This window comes from Scyliorhinus canicula, chromosome 1 (genome assembly GCF_902713615.1).
Source record: "Scyliorhinus canicula chromosome 1, sScyCan1.1, whole genome shotgun sequence".
Classification (NCBI taxonomy): domain Eukaryota; kingdom Metazoa; phylum Chordata; class Chondrichthyes; order Carcharhiniformes; family Scyliorhinidae; genus Scyliorhinus; species Scyliorhinus canicula.
Genome location: NC_052146.1, coordinates 150,202 through 166,380, shown reverse-complemented (window position 1 = coordinate 166,380; position 16,179 = coordinate 150,202). Strand labels below are relative to the sequence as shown.

Genomic DNA, 16,179 nt, shown 5'->3' with positions numbered 1-16,179 from the left:
ACCCGGAGGAAACCCACGCACACACGGGGAGGATGTGCAGACTCCGCACAGACAGTGACCCAAGCCGGAATCGAACCTGGGACCCTGGAGCTGTGAAGCGATTGTGCTATCCACAATGCTACCGTGCTGCCTTCTTAATCACCTGTTGCACCTGTAAACCAACCTTCTGTGACTCATGCACTAACACACCCAGGTCTCTTTGCACAGCAGCATGCTTTAATATTTTATCGTTTAAATAATAATCCCGTTTGCTGTTATTCCTACCAAAATGGATAACCTCACATTTGTCAACATTTTATTCCATCTGCCAGACCCGAGCCCATTCACTTAACCTATCCAAATCCCTCTGTAGACTTCCAGTATCCTCTGCACTTTTTGCTTTACCACTCATCTTAGTGTCATCTGCAAACTTGGACACATTGCCCTTGGTCCCAACTCCAAATCATCTATGTAAATTGTGAACAATTGTGGGCCCAACGCTGATCCCTGAGGGACACCACTAGCTACTGATTGCCAACCAGAGAAACACCCATTAATCCCCACTCTTTGCTTTCTATTAATTAACCAATCCTCTATCCATGCTACTACTTTACCCTTAATGCCATGCATCTTTATCTGATGCAGCAACCTTTTGTGTGGCACCTTGTCAAAGGCTTTCTGGAAATCCTTCCTGAATTTACCCGATCACGTTCAGTTAGAATCAGTTAGAATACACTTAATGAGTTAACCTCTCATTCCTCTGTACAGAGGATACAGCCTCGTCTCCTCAATCATTCCTCATGCAACAATCCCACTACCGCATGGTGCACTCCCTCTACGGCAAGCATATCCTTCCTTAGATAAGGAGACCAAAACTGTGCACAATACTACAGGTGTAGTCTCACCAAAGTTCTAAACAATTCTACCAAGACATCTTTATTCCTGCACAGAAAATTCACTTCCAAAACAGGGCACATGCCATTTGCCTTTCATTTTTCACATTGCTGTCTATTGTACATTAGAGTATAGAGAAATCCAGCACGGAACAGGCCCTTCGGCCCACGATGTTGTGCCAAACTTTTGTCCCAGGTAAATCATAGAATTTTGGACACTAAGAGGCAATTAATCATGGCCAATCCACCCAACCTGCACGTCTTTGGACTGTGGGACGAAACCGGAGCACCCGGAGGAAACCCACGCAGACACGGGGAGGATGTGCAGACTCCACACAGACAGTGACCCAGCCGGGAATCGAACCTGGGACCCTGGAGCTGTGAAGCAATAGTGCTATCCACAATGCTACTGTGCTGCCCTTAAGAAAAAATTAATCTACACTTCATTCTTCTACCCTAATCCATATACCTATCCAATAGCTGCTTGAAGGTCCCTAATGTTTCCGACTCAACTACTTCCACAGGCAGTGCATTCCAAGCCCCCACTACTCTCTGGGTAAAGAACCTACCTCTGACATCCCCCCTATATCTTCCACCATTTACCTTAAATTTATGTCCCCTTGTAATGGTGTGTTCCACCCGGGGAAAAAGTCTCTGACTGTCTACTCTATCTATTCCCCTGATCATCTTATAAACCTTTATCAAGTCGCCCCTCATCCTTCTCCATTCTAATGAGAAAAGGCCCAGCACCCTCAACCTTTCCTCGTAAGACCTAGAATTCCAGGCAACATCCTGGTAAATCTCCTTTGCACCTTTTCCAAAGCTTCCATATCATTCCTTAAATTAGGTGTCCAGAACTGTACACAGTACTCCAAATGTGGCCTTACCAAGGTTTTGTACAGCTGCATCATCACCTCACGGCTCTTAAATTCAATCCCTCTGCTAATGAACGCTAGCACACCATAGGCCTTCTTCACAGCTCTATCCACTTGAGTGGCAACTTTCAAAGATCTATGAACATAGACCCCAAGATCCCTCTGCTCCTCCACGTTGCCAAGAACCTTACCATTAACCCTGTATTCTGCATTCATATTTGTCCTTCAAAAATGGACAACCTCACACTTGTCAGGGTTAAACTCCATCTGCCACTTCTCAGCCCAGCTCTGCATCCTATCTATGTCTCTTTGCAGCAGACAATGACCCTCCTCACTATCCACAACTCCACCAATCTTCGTATCATCTGCAAATTTACTGACCCACCCTTCAACTCCCTCATCCAAGTCATTAATGAAAATCACAAACAGCAGAGGACCCAGAACTGATCCCTGCGGTACGCCACTGGTAACTGGGTTTCACACTGAATATTTGCCATCCACCACCACTCTCTGACTTCTATCGGTTAGCCAGTTCATTATCCAACGGGCAAAATTTCCCACTATCCCATGCCTCCTTACTTTCTGCATAAGCCTACCATGGGGAACCTTATCAAATGCCTTACTAAAATCCATGTACACTACATCCACTGCTTTACCTTCATCCACATGCTTGGTCACCTCCTCAAAGAAGTCAACAAGACTTTTAAGGCAAGACCTACCCCTCACAAAACCGTGCTGACTATCCCTAATCAAGCAGTGTCTTTCCAGATGCTCAGAAATCCTATCCCTCAGTACCCTTTCCATTACTTTGCTGACCATCGAAGTAAGACTAACTGGCCTGTAATTCCCAGGGTTATCCCTATTCCCTTTTTTGAACAGGGGCACGACATTCGCCACTCTCCAATCCCCTGGTACCACCCCTGTTGACAGTGAGGACGAAAAGATCATTGCCAACGGCTCTGCAATTTCATCTCTTGCTTCCCATAGAATCCTTGGATACATCCTGTCAGGCCCGGGGGACTTGTCTATCCTCAACTTTTTCAAAATGCCCAACACAGCTTCCTTCCTAACATGATGTGGAGATGCCGGCGTTGGACTGGGGTGAGCACAGTAAGAAGTCTTACAACACCAGGTTAAAGTCCAACAGGTTTGTTTCAAACACGAGCTTTCGGAGCACGGCTCCTTCTTCAGGTGAATGGAAAGGCTTGTTCCAGAAATGTTTATATAGACACAGTCAGAGATGCCCCGGAATGCGAGCACCTGCAGGCAATCAAATCATCAAAGATGCAGAGAGAGAGGTAACTCCAGGTTAAAGAGGTGTGAATTGTCCCAAGCCAGTTCAGTCGGTAGGCCTCTGCAAGTCCAGGCTTGTTGGTGGGGGCCGAATGTAATGCGACATGAATCCCAGATCCCGGTTGAGTCCGCATTCATGCGTGCGGAACTTAGCTATAAGTTTTTGCTCAGCAATTTTGCGTTGTCGCGTCTCCTGAAGGCCTCCTTGTAGAATGCTGACCCGGAGATCAGAGGCTGAATGTCCTTGACTGCTGAAGTGTTCCCCAACTGGAAGGGAACAGTCCTGCCTGTTGATAGTCGCACGATGCCCGTTTATTCGTTGTCGCAGTGTCTGCATGGTCTCGCCAATGTACCACGCTTCGGGACATCCTTTCCTGCAGCGTATGAGGTAGACTACATTGGTCGAGTCGCACGAGTATGCGCCGCGTACCTGGTGGGTGGTGTTTCCACGTGTAATGGTGGTGTCCATGTCGATGATCTGGCATGTCTTGCAGAGATTACCCTGGCAGGGTTTTGTGGTGTTGTGGTTGCTGTTCTGAAGGCTGGGTAATTTGCTGCAAACAATGGTTTGTTTGAGGTTGCGCGGTTGTTTGAAGGCCAGTAGTGGGGGTGTGGGGATGACCTTGGCAAGATGTCCATCCTCGCTGATGATGTGTTGGAGGCTGCGAAGAAGATGTCGTAGTTTCTCCGCCCCAGGAAAGTACTGGACGACGAAGGGTACTCTGTCAGTGGTGTCCCGTGTTTGTCTTCTGAGGAGGTCGGTGCGGTTTTTTTGCTGTGGCGCGGTGGAACTGTCGATCAATGAGTCGAGCGCCATATCCCGTTCGTACGAGGGCATCTTTCAGCATCTGTAGGTGTCTGTTGCGCTCCTCCTTGTCTGAGCAGATCCTGTGTATACGGAGGGCTTGTCCATAGGGGATGGCTTCTTTAATGTGTTTCGGGTGAAAGCTGGAGAAGTGGAGCATCGTGAGATTATCTGTGGGCTTGCGGTAAAGCGAGGTGCTGAGGTGACCGTCCTTGATGGAGACGAGTGTGTCCAAGAATGGAACTGAATTTGGAGAATAGTCCATGGTGAGTTTGATGGTGGGATGGAACTTATTGATGTCATCGTGTAGTCGTTTCAGTGATGTCTCGCCGTGGGTCCAAAGGAAAAAAATGTCATCGATGTATCTGGTGTATAGCATCGGTTGAAAGTCCTGTGTGGTGAGGAAGTCCTGTTCAAACTTGTGCATGAAGATGTTGGCATATTGAGGTGCAAATTTGGTCCCCATGGCTGTTCCGTGCATCTGGATGAAGAATTTGTTGTCGAAGGTGAAGACGTTGTGGTCTAGAATGAAACGGATGAGTTGCAGAATTGCGTCTGGAGATTGGCAGTTGTCGGTGTTGAGGACTGACAAGTATATCCTTCCTAACAAGTATATCCTTGAGCTTACCAGTCTGTTTCACACTGTCCTCTCCAACAATATGGCCCCTCTCACTTGATCTTTTTAGATATCAACTTTCCTTGTGTTCCTGTCCCGATTTACAAAAATACGCTACATGTTTGTTTTCCTACTAAAGCGGATAACTTTACATTCTAATCCACCTGCCATGTTCTTGACCAGTCAATTCGTCTAAATTTCCTTAGAGACTTTATATTTGCCTCACCACTTATATTCTCACCAATTCTCACTAAGTGTTTTTATCGTTTTCATCAGCAAACTTGGAAATATCACATTTTATCCCCACATCCAAATCATTGATGTAAATTGTGAATAAGTCGCCTGATGACCATGAAACCATTGTTGATTGTTGCAAAAACTCTTCTGGTTCACGAACATCCTTCAGGTAAATACAATCTGATGCACTTACCCGGTCTGCCCCACATGTGAGAGGGGGAGATGTGTGAAGTGGGAGGAGTTGCAAAGAACAGAAGGGTGTACGCTCGCAAGGGGTGGGGGTGGGGGGTAGTGGAGGCAAGAGTGTGCGCTGCCGTGGGCACTCTGCATTATCAATCCAGTAATATTGCCACTATGCCAGCACCTCCCCTATTTAATCGTGTCTTTAATGCACCATCTGTCTGAACGGAGTAACGATTACAGATTATGGTTGAATCCATTCAGAAGTGACTTTTAACCTCTAGTATTACCAAGCTTTGAGACATCTTTGTTTTAACCTATCCAATATAGGTTATTGGCCAACACTAAACGCATTCAAATGGTCATTGGATAGGCATATGGACGATAAGGGAATAGTGTAGAGGGACTTTAGAAGGGTTTCACAGGACGGCGCAACATCGTGGGCCGAAGGGCCTGTACTGCGCTGTAATGTTCTATGTTCTATATCACAACCTGCAGCTTTATTCCTACGTTATCAACTTCCTTCTCTCGCGTAAGGATAAATGCAGCTTGTTATGATGCAAGAAGAATTTCTGCCAAGTGAGAAAGCAGCGTGCCTCAATACAGATCCAGTAAAGTTTCACATCAATGTGAAATACCAACACTCATTTTCAATGGCCCTGTTGCTAATTGGCAATTGAGAACATGACTGAGGCACGTACCTGTAAACATAAGGCCCACGCTGTTCCAGAACGGCTTTCTCGCCACGCAGAATTTCCTGCGGATTTTTAACCTCGAAGAAATAGAGTGACATGTAGAATGGGACAGGAATGTCGCGCCACATGGTGTAAGCTAGCCCACTCTCAGGATCAATCTTAACTTTCTGCAATAAAATATGGGTGTAAAAATTAAATTCCTACAAATAAAAAATTCAAGTTAAATTACAAAGTTAATATTTTCTAAAGAGGCTTCAAACCAAAGTTAATTTTCTAATAATCTTTTAAGCAAATCAATGTATCCAATGTCAGGAAAGGATTAAACCATTCAGCCTGATCTGCCGTTCAGTATGATCACAGCTGATCATTCACTTCCCCCACCCCCCCATTTTCCCACATCTCTGTCACTGAGATTCCTAAATGCCAATCTCTGTTTTAAACACTGACTCAGCTTATCTACACTGTCTATCCCTGTAACTGGTTTAGCTCAGTGAGCTAGACAGCTGGTTTGTGATGCAGAACAAGGCCAGCAGCACGGGTTCAATTCCCGTACCAGCTGAGAATTCTGAATTCTCCGTGTACCCAAACAGGTGCCGGAATGTGGCGACTAGGGGCTTTTCACAGTAACTTCATTGCAGTGTTAATGTAAGCCTACTTGTGAGAATTAAAAAAAAAATTAAGCATGCTGTAGGATTCAGTGAGTAGACAATACAGGCAGTTTCCCAGAATTCTCACAATAAGGACAGTCCCACCATCCCTGGCACAAGTCTGGTGTAGATTTGTTGCTCTCCCTCTATGGCAATAATATCTTTCCCAAGGTAAGGAAACCAATAATGGCCACAGTATTCCAGGTGCGGTCTAACAAAACAACTACAATTGAAGCCAAGACCTCACTACTTTTCTACTCAGATCCTCTCTCAATGAAGGCCAACATACCATTTGCCATCTTTACCGCCTGCTGCACCTGCATGCTTACCTTCAGCGAATGGACACCCAGGTCCCATTGCACATTCGCCTCTCCTAATTTATGACCATTCAGATAATAATCTGCCTTCTTGTTTCTGCTACCAACGTGGATAACCTCACATTTATCCAAATTATACTGCATCTACCACTCACTCAACTTGTCCAAATCACACTGAAGGATCTCTGCATCCTCCTCACAGCTCACCCTCCCACCCAGCTTTGCGTCATCTGCAAATATGACATTTAGTACCATCATCTAAATCATTAATATATAATGTGAATAACTGGGATTAGCATGATAGCACAGTGGTTAGCTCTGGTTTCCTCCCACAAGTCCCGAAAGATATGCTGTTAGGTAATTTGGACATTCTGAATTCTCCCTCTGTGTACCCGAACAGGTGCCGGAATGTGGCGACTAGGGGATTTTCACAGTAACTTCATTGCAGTGTTAATGTAAGCCTACTTGTGACAATAAAGATTATTATTATTATTCAGACAAGGTGCCACACAGGAGACTGTTCAATAAGTTAAGAGCCCATGGTGTTAAGGGTAAGATCCTGGCATGGATAGAGGATTGGCTGACTGGCAGAAGGCAGAGAGTGGGGATAAAGGGGTCGTTTTCAGGTTGGCAGCCGGTGACTAGTGGTGTACCTCAGGGGTCTGTGCTGGGACCACAACTTTTCACAATATACATTAATGATCTGGAAGAAGGTACTGAAGGCACTGTTGCTAAGTTTGCAGATGATAGAAAGATCTGTAGAGGGACAGGTAGTATTGAGGAAGCAGGGGGGCTGCAGAAGGGCTTGGACAGGCTAGGAGAGCGGGCAATGAAGTGGCAGATGGAATACAATGTGGAAAAGTGTGAGGTTATGCACTTTGGAAGGAGAAATGGAGACACAGACAATTTTCTAAATGGGGAAATGCTTCGGAAAGCAGAAGCACAAAGGGATTTGGGAGTCTTTGTTCACGATTCTCTTAAGGTTAGCGTGCAGGTTCAGTCGGCAGTGAGGAAGGCAAATGCAATGTTAGCATTCATGTCAAGAGGGCTAGAATACTAAAGACCAGGGGGATGTACTTCTGAAATTGCATAAGGCTCTGGTCAGACCCCATTGGGAGTATTGTGAGCAGTTTTGGGCCCTGTATCTAAGGAAGGATGAGCTGGCCCTGGAAAGGGTCCAGAGGAGGTTCACAGAATGATCCCTGGAATGAAGAACTTGTCGTATGAGGAACGGTTGAGGACTCTGGGTCTGGACTCGGAGTCGAGAAGGATGAGGTGGGATCTTATTGAAACTTACAGGATACTGCGAGGCCTGGATAGAGTGGACGTGGAGAGGATGTTTCCACTTGTCCACTAAACCAGGGGCTGGTTTAGCTCCCTCGGCTAAATCGCTGGCTTTCAAAGCAGACCAAGCAGGCCAGCAGCACGGTTCGATTCCCGTACCAGCCTCCCCGGACAGGCGCCGGAATGTGGCAACTAGGGGCTTTTCACAGAAACTTCATTTGAAGCCTACTCGTGACAATAAGCGATTTTCATTACTTGTTGGAAAAACTAGAAGCAGAGGGCACAATTTCAGACTAAAGGGACGATCCTTTAAAACAGAGATGAGGAGGAATTTCTTCAGCCAGAGGGTGGTGAATCTGTGGAACTTTTTGCCGCAGAAGGCTGTGGAGGTCAAATCACTGAGTGTCTTTAAGACAAAGATAGATAGGTTCTTGATTAATAAGGGGATCAGGGGTTATGGGGAGAAGGCCGGAGAGTGGGGATAAAAATATCAGCCATGATTGAATGGCGGAGCTGACTTGATGGGCCAAATCTCCTATGTCTTATGGTCTTCCCTCTCACCATTGATCAATTCCTGAATCTATTTTTGTCACAAGTCGCATTGCAATTCAGCCTTTAGATTCAGAAAGTTTCTAAATTCTTGAACAAAATACCATTATTAAAATTTTCTACCCCAATCAATAATTCTGGAAATAAATCCACAGCCTCAACTTATTAGAAAGTTCGACATTTTCTAGAATAATTTAATGGCTGTAGTCCTTCATTAACTAGCACAAGAATCTCAATACAACCCTTTATTTCATCATCATCTCTTGGAACAGTGTGCCTGGTACTGGAAGTTGCACAGACCTTCTGTGTCGATCTTCTGCACAGATTAGAAACTGAAGATAAGTTTATTGCTGAGTGTGTCGAAACAATCTATGGAAGTTGTGTTTGGCATGCATTTGCTCGAGATTATGCACAAAACCTAGGGTGACCCCAGCACAGCAGAACTGAGGGCTAGGGTTAGGTGAACAGAGTTCTGTCAAAGATGATGTCTTTCAGATAAAATGTTAAACAAGCCCCAGTTTGCCCATTCAGGTGGACCTAGAGGCACCATTTCACAGAAGGCCAGGGTTTTCCTCAGTGTTTGGGCCAATAGGGCGACACGGTGGCATAGTGGTCAGCACGATTGCCTCACAGCGCCAGGCACCAGGTTCAATTCCAGTCTTGGGTGACTGTGTGGAGTCTGCACGTCCTCCCCGTGTGTGCGTGGGTTTCCTCCGGGTGCTCTAGTTTCCTCCCACAGTCCAAAGATGTGCGGGTTAGGTGGATTGGCCATGCTAAATTGCCCTTAGTGTCCAAAATTGCCCTTAGTGTTGGGTGGGGTTACTGGGTTATGGGCATACGGTGGAGGTGTGGACAGTGGGTCGGGTGCTCTTTCCAAGAGCTGGTGAAGACTCGATGGGCCGAATGGCCTCCTTCTGCACTGTAAATTCTATGATCTATGAAACGATGAGAAATATTCATTTAGGATCTCACCCATCTCTTGTGGATCCGTACATAGATGATCTTGTAGATCCATACGAGGGCCTACTCTCTCCCGAGTTACTCTTTTGTTCTTTGTGTATTTGTAGAAGCTCTTTGGATTCTCCTTTGCATTATCTGCAAAAGCAATCTCCCTTTTTGCCCTCCTGATTTCTCTCTTAATTCTACTCTGCTGCTTCTGCGTGTCTTTTTGGTGGTCCCAACTCCAAATCAGCTATGTAAATTGTGAACAATTGTGGGCCCAACACGGATCCCTGAGGGACACCACTAGCTACTGATTGCCAATCAGAGAAACACCCATTAATCCCCACTCTTTGCTTTCTATTAATTAACCAATCCTCTATCCATGCTACTACTTTACCCTTAATGCCATGCATCTTTATCTAATGCAACAACCTTTTGTGTGGCACCTTGTCAAAGGCTTTCTGGAAATCCAGATACACCACATCCATTGGCTCCCCGTTATCTACTGCACTGGTAGTGTCCTCAAAAAATTCCACTAAATTAGTTAGGTACGACCTGCCCTTTATGAACCCATGTTGCGTCTGTCCAATGGGACAATTTCTATCCAGATGCCTCGCTATTTCTTCCTTGATGATAGATTCCAGCATCTTCCCTACTACCGAAGTTAAGCTCACTGGCCTATAATTTCCTGCTCTCTGCCTACCTCCGTTTTTAAACAGTGGTGTCACGTTTGCTAATTTCCAATCCACCGGGACCACCCCAGAGTCTAGTGAATTTCGGTAAATTATCACTAGTGCATTTGCAATTTCCCTAGCCATCTCTTTTAGCACTCTGGGATGCATTCCATCAGGGCCAGGAGACTTGTCTACCTTTAGCCCCATTAGCTTGCCCATCACTCCCTCCTTAGTGATAACAATCCTCTCAAGGTCCTCACCTGTCATAGCCTCATTTCTGTCAGTCACTTGCAAGTTATTTGTGTCTTCCACTGTTGTGGAATGTTGTACAGTGACAAGTATTTGGGAGAATTTGCATCAGTTTGGGAGAATTTGCATCAGTTTGGGAGATTTGCATCAGTTTGGGAGATTTGCATCAGTTTGGGAGAATTTGCATCAGTTTGGGAGATTTGCATCAGTTTGGGAGAATTTGCATCAGTTTGGGAGAATTTGCATCAGTTTGGGAGAATTTGCATCAGTTTGGGAGAATTTGCATCAGTTTGGATTTGTTTATTGTCACATGTACCGAGGTACAGTGAAAAGTATTTGGGAGAATTTGCCTCAGTTTGGAAGATTAAGTGGAGTGAAGATGAGCTGAGGGTTCGCTTCTGCACCTTAAATCTTTCAGATTGGAACCTGCTCCCCTTCTCCAGTTCTCTCCCACTGGCCATGGACCCCACACCCACCCCTCCTTTAGCCAGGTTTCCTTTATAGCAATGACATCCTGTTGCCGTGTCTACCTGTGCCCTTAACTCGTCTACCTTATTTGTAATACTCCTTACAGTGAAGTACAAACAGTTGAACCCCACCATTTTCCCTTGAACTTTGCTTCTGCTGCAATTCCAAGTCTATCACAACATCTACAACACTAGCTAATGCTCTACTGCCATTTTCCTGATCTGAATCTGACCTATGTGGGATCCCAACCCCTGCCACACTAGTTTAAATGCTTCCCAATAGAACTCGCAAAAGCCCCTGCAAGGACATTTGTACAGGCCCCACCTTCCCCAGAACCAGTCCCAATGCCTCAAGAATTTGAACCCCTCCCAGCTACACCATCATAACATTTAACAAGTATTTAGATGTGCACTTGCGATCCCAAGGTAGACAAGGCAATGGGCAAGTGCTGGGAAATGGGATTAGAATAATTAGATGGTTGTTTTTGACCAGCACAGACTCGCTGGGCCGAAGGGCCTTTTCTCTGCTGATACAACAGCTGTATTTTAAACATGACAACATCTGTAGGTGCCTTAAGGTTGGATCAGTTGCAGATCTAGTGATTGTGGAAGCGTTCTTGGCCAATCTATCCAATCGTCTGTACATATCCCAAGAGAATAAGCGAGTAACAACAACAATGTTCTAATCCGTAGTTATGGACTAGTCTATTAGATACCCCTTTTTCCATGTACATCTAGCTCACAATCTGCATCAGGGATTCAGATTTAATCTGCTTTTTAACAATGCAATGCTTTTTTTGTTTGAATGATGAAGTCCATTTTATGAATACTATGTTAGCTTTTAAGATGCATCTGGACAGATATATGAACGGGTGGGGAACAGAGGGAAGTAGACCTTGGAAAATAGGCAACAGGTTTAGATAAAGGATCTGGATCGGTGCAGGCTGGGAGGGCCGAAGGGCCTGTTCCTGTGCTGTAATTTTCTTTGTTCTTTGTTCATGAAATGAAATGAAAATCGCTTATTGTCACGAGTAGGCTTCAATGAAGTTACTGTGAAAAGCCCCTAGTCGCCACATTCCAGCGCCTGTTCAGGGAGGCTGGTACGGGAATTGAACCGTGCTGCTGGCCTGCGTGGGTCTGCTTTAAAAGCCAGCCATTTAGCCCTGTGCTAAACCAGCCCCAGTGCACTTGGTGAAAAAATATACCCAGTAAAGCAAATCTCTAAATATTTTTCTTTACTGGGGAAATTAATCAAGAATTTGTTACAAAACTTCACCCATGCTTTTCATGATAATTTTCCATGCAGTTTTAAAATAGCTCATACCAACTTGACCTTTTCGTACAAAAATAAGAAAGTTGTGTTCAGGAATGTTTTGGTTTTGATGCGTAAAATCCGACATTTTACTCAAAGTTTTAATTCTCGCTGAGAATTTCTGGCATCAACTCAGGACTGACTTTCACTTATTTTTCGCTTCGTGCTCATGGATCAACAGGACAGCGCCATGAATACCATGTTATAACGGATAGGCCGGTGAATACCATGTTATAACGGATAGGCCGGTGAATACCATGTTATAACGGATAGGCCGGTGAATATCATTTAAATTGGCAGATAATCGGGATACCTGTCATCCTTGTCAATGGTTTTCGTGAATACCCCATAGGGTCAGGGGTAGACCACTGGACCCCTTGAAACCAGGGCAGCACAGTAGCACAGTGGTTAGCACAGTTGCTTCACAGCTCCAGGGTTCGATTCCCGGCTTGGGTCACTGTCTGTGCGGAGCCTGCACGTTCTCCTCCGGGTGCTCCGGTTTCCTCCCACAGACCAAAGATGCGCAGGTGAGATGGGTTGGCCATGGTGAATTGTCTTTAGTGTCCAAAATGTTACGTGGGGTTACTGAGTTACGGGGATAGGGTGTCGGGCATGGTCTTAAGTGGGGTGCTCTTTCCAAGGGCCGGTGCAGACTCGATGGGCTGAATGGCCTCCTTTTGTACTGTAAATTCTATGAAAAGTCTATAACCTGAACAAAGTTCAGAGAGCCCAGAGTAACAAGGTAAATTCTCAATTTATAAACACGGAGGTTGGATTAGATATTGAATAGTCCAGAAACAAGGAGGAATAGGGAGGCATAAATGGAATAATCCAGTGGAACATTTAAAACCTGGTCCTGATCATCCGGAAATTCCTGTTTCTTACTGAAAGGAAATTAGAGAATGTACAATGAAAGCAATCCTGAATCCACGACCCGCACAGACCCCCCGCACACAGAGAGACACAGACCGACACACACAGAGAGAGACACACACAGAGACACAGAGAGAGAGAGACACACACACACAGAGAGAGAGACACACACACAGAGACACAGACCGACACACACAGAGAGAGACACACACAGAGAGAGACACACACAGAGAGACACACACACAGAGAGACACACACACAGAGAGACACACACACAGAGAGACACACACACAGAGAGACACACACACAGAGAGACACACACACAGAGAGAGACACACACACAGAGAGAGACACACACACAGAGAGAGACACACACACAGAGAGACACACACACAGAGAGACACACACACAGAGAGACACACACACACAGAGAGAGAGACACACACAGAGAGAGACACACACACAGAGAGAGAGAGACACACAGAGAGAGACACACAGAGAGAGACACACACACAGAGAGAGAGAGACACAGAGAGAGAGAGAGACACACACACAGAGAGAGACACACACACAGAGAGAGAGACACACACACAGAGAGAGAGACACACACACAGAGAGAGAGACACACACACAGAGAGAGAGACACACACACAGAGAGAGACACACACAGAGAGAGAGACACACACAGAGAGAGAGACACACACAGAGAGAGAGACACACACAGAGAGAGAGACACACACACACACAGAGAGAGACACACACACAGAGAGAGACACAGAGAGAGACACACACAGAGAGAGACACACACAGAGAGAGACACACACAGAGAGAGAGACACAGAGAGAGACACACACAGAGAGAGACACACACAGAGAGAGACACACACAGAGAGAGACACACACAGAGAGAGACACAGAGAGAGACAGAGAGAGAGACAGAGAGAGACACAGACACAGAGAGAGACACAGAGAGAGACACAGAGAGAGAGAGACACAGACACAGAGAGAGACACAGAGAGAGACACACACAGAGAGAGACACACACAGAGAGAGACACACACAGAGAGAGACACAGAGAGAGACACAGAGAGAGACACACACACAGAGAGACACACACACAGAGAGACACAGAGAGAGACACAGAGAGAGACACAGAGAGAGACACACACACAGAGAGACACACACACAGAGAGACACACACAGAGAGAGACACACACAGAGAGAGACACAGAGAGAGACACACACAGAGAGAGACACACACAGAGAGAGACACACACAGAGAGAGACACACACAGAGAGAGACACACACAGAGAGAGACACACACAGAGAGAGACACACACAGAGAGAGACAGAGAGAGAGACAGAGAGAGACACAGACACAGAGAGAGACACAGAGAGAGACACAGAGAGAGAGAGACACAGACACAGAGAGAGACACAGAGAGAGACACACACAGAGAGAGACACACACAGAGAGAGACACACACACAGAGAGACACACACACAGAGAGAGACACAGAGAGAGACACAGAGAGAGACACACACACAGAGAGACACACACAGAGAGAGACACAGAGAGAGACACAGAGAGAGACACACACACAGAGAGACACACACACAGAGAGACACACACACAGAGAGACACACACAGAGAGAGACACACACAGAGAGAGACACACACAGAGAGAGACACACACAGAGAGAGACACACACAGAGAGAGACACACACAGAGAGAGACACACACAGAGAGAGACACAGAGAGAGACACACACAGAGAGAGACACACACAGAGAGAGACACACACACAGACTCACCGCTGTCACCTGCTGCTTTACTATCACTGGGATGGTGATGAACATTATCACAGCAAACACCAACAGTAGGACTCCAGCCGCCACCACAACCCTGTGCTGGACCATCTCGTGCAATGTGGAGAGCAGTCACTGGGGGAGGAGCAGGACAAAACTCTCAGTGAAATCCCAACCGAGCAGAACAAACTCCGCCTCAGTCTGGGAGGGTGACCCTCAGTCTGGGAGGGTGACCCTCAGTCTGGGTGGGTGACCCTCAGTCGGGGTGGGTGACAATCAGTCTGGGTGGGTGACCCTCAGTCTGGGTGGGTGACCCTCAGTCTGGGTGGGTGACCCTCAGTCTGGGTGGGTGACCCTCAGTCTGGGTGGGTGACCCTCAGTCTGGGTGGGTGACCCTCAGTCTGGGTGGGTGACCCTCAGTCTGGGTGGGTGACCCTCAGTCTGGGTGGGTGACCCTCAGTCTGGGTGGGTGACCCTCAGTCTGGGTGGGTGACCCTCAGTCTGGGTGGGTGACCCTCAGTCTGGGAGGGTGACCCTCAGTCTGGGAGGGTGACCCTCAGTCTGGGTGGGTGACCCTCAGTCTGGGTGGGTGACCCTCAGTCTGGGTGGGTGACCCTCAGTCTGGGTGGGTGACCCTCAGTCTGGGAGGGTGACCCTCAGTCTGGGAGGGTGACCCTCAGTCTGGGTGGGTGACCCTCAGTCTGGGTGGGTGACCCTCAGTCTGGGTGGGTGACAATCAGTCTGGGTGGGTGACAATCAGTCTGGGTGGGTGACCCTCAGTCTGGGTGGGTGACCCTCAGTCTGGGTGGGTGACCCTCAGTCTGGGTGGGTGACCCTCAGTCTGGGTGGGTGACCCTCAGTCTGGGTGGGTGACCCTCAGTCTGGGTGGGTGACCCTCAGTCTGGGAGGGTGACCCTCAGTCTGGGTGGGTGACCCTCAGTCTGGGTGGGTGACCCTCAGTCTGGGTGGGTGACCCTCAGTCTGGGTGGGTGACCCTCAGTCTGGGTGGGTGACCCTCAGTCTGGGTGGGTGACCCTCAGTCTGGGAGGGTGACCCTCAGTCTGGGTGGGTGACCCTCAGTCTGGGTGGGTGACCCTCAGTCTGGGAGGGTGACCCTCAGTCTGGGTGGGTGACCCTCAGTCTGGGTGGGTGACCCTCAGTCTGGGTGGGTGACCCTCAGTCTGGGTGGGTGACCCTCAGTCTGGGTGGGTGACCCTCAGTCTGGGTGGGTGACCCTCAGTCTGGGTGGGTGACCCTCAGTCTGGGTGGGTGACCCTCAGTCTGGGTGGGTGACCCTCAGTCTGGGTGGGTGACCCTCAGTCGGAGGATTTGCGAAGTTGAAGTTTTCCTGCCGCATCTTTTATAAACCCCCCGAGAGAGAGAACCTCCCCCAGGGCGGGGGATTCCGGGGGGGGGGGGTGAGTCCCCGGGGGGGGGGGGGGGGGGGGGGGTGAGTCCCGGGGGGGGGGGGGGGGGGGGTGAGT

General features: G+C 47.5%; 1 protein-coding gene across 2 annotated transcripts in view; it reads right to left on the bottom strand.

Moving 5' to 3' along the window:
• scarb1 (scavenger receptor class B, member 1) overlaps nucleotides 1-16,097 on the bottom strand; it is a 104,832-nt gene extending 88,735 nt beyond the window's left edge. Inside the window, exons 1-2 of one of the 2 annotated variants that reach the window (XM_038798057.1) lie at nucleotides 14,702-16,097; nucleotides 5,580-5,740 (exon numbers count right to left, since the gene is read on the bottom strand). In XM_038798057.1, coding sequence (XP_038653985.1) covers nucleotides 5,580-5,740; nucleotides 14,702-14,806 — 266 coding nt within the window. In that variant the 5' untranslated portion in view covers nucleotides 14,807-16,097. The remainder of the gene's footprint in view (nucleotides 1-5,579; nucleotides 5,741-14,701) is intronic. The other variant, XM_038797967.1, reaches the window with a different exon arrangement.
• Between the last annotated feature and the right edge of the window lie 82 nt (nucleotides 16,098-16,179).